This window comes from Vigna radiata, unplaced genomic scaffold (assembly GCF_000741045.1).
Source record: "Vigna radiata var. radiata cultivar VC1973A unplaced genomic scaffold, Vradiata_ver6 scaffold_681, whole genome shotgun sequence".
NCBI lineage: Eukaryota > Viridiplantae > Streptophyta > Magnoliopsida > Fabales > Fabaceae > Vigna > Vigna radiata.
This window is the reverse complement of record NW_014543637.1, coordinates 4,867-5,732: the sequence shown is the minus strand read 5'-3', so window position 1 is coordinate 5,732 and position 866 is coordinate 4,867. Positions and strand designations below refer to the sequence as shown.

General features: G+C 33.9%; 1 protein-coding gene across 1 annotated transcript in view; it reads right to left on the bottom strand.

Moving 5' to 3' along the window:
* Nucleotides 1–331: 331 nt before the first annotated feature.
* The window catches only part of LOC106754730 (albumin-2-like), a 1,188-nt gene continuing 653 nt past the window's right edge, over nucleotides 332–866 (bottom strand). Inside the window, exon 2 of the mRNA XM_014636794.2 lies at nucleotides 332–860. Coding sequence (XP_014492280.1) covers nucleotides 582–860 — 279 coding nt within the window. The 3' untranslated portion in view covers nucleotides 332–581. The remainder of the gene's footprint in view (nucleotides 861–866) is intronic.

The following is an 866-nucleotide window of genomic DNA, read 5'->3' as shown; positions in this document are numbered from 1 at the left end:
TCAAGTTTAGTAGGTTCTTTTAAATTTAAATTCTGAATGCTAAATTGTGTTGTATATTTAGGAAGAGAGTTTGTCATTCATAATGGATGATTTTATTCAATTCAATCACAATTGCCTTTCATTCTCTGAAAATTTATTTGCTCCTCGAAAAAACTAGTTTATTTATTTTACCCATTTAAATATCAAAATAAAATTATGGAGACTTTCCCTCTTTGTAGCAAAGATTAGAGTCAACTTTACAAAAATTTACTTTTTGAAAAGAAATATCCATAAATTTATAAAAAATATTTTTATGGATTAAATTAAATCCATGATGATCATTGTATAAACCAAATCAAACAAAGCCTCTTTTATTTATTATTAAGTGCAAATTACATGGTGATAGGAAACAAACATCCACCTACAGGAAACGAAACACAAACATTCAGACATGTTACATCAGGACAGGAAACAGACATCCAATCCCAATGTTAGATTACAGATAAAGAAACAAACTTTGGCAATGGAAGCCTTATTGTAGCATATTATAACACCATTTATTCAGATGAGGCCATGGTTGATGCATGAGAGTGAAGGCTTGTTTAGCTGACAGGAAAAATGCCTCTAAGAACGGGCCAACCATCAAGGATAGGCCTGACATCACCGATAAGAGTGTCATCAGTTTCATCTGGAGTGAAATGGATACGCACATACTTGTCTCCTTTGAAAAGGTAAGCTTCAGACTCCTTATGAGAAGCAAAACACGCATCGATTCCACTTTCAAAGATGGTACCATTCAGAACAGGAAAGCCATCAGCGATGTTGCGAATGCTGCCAACAAGCTGCTTGGAATCATAGTCTATGCGAACATACTTAGTGCCCTTGAA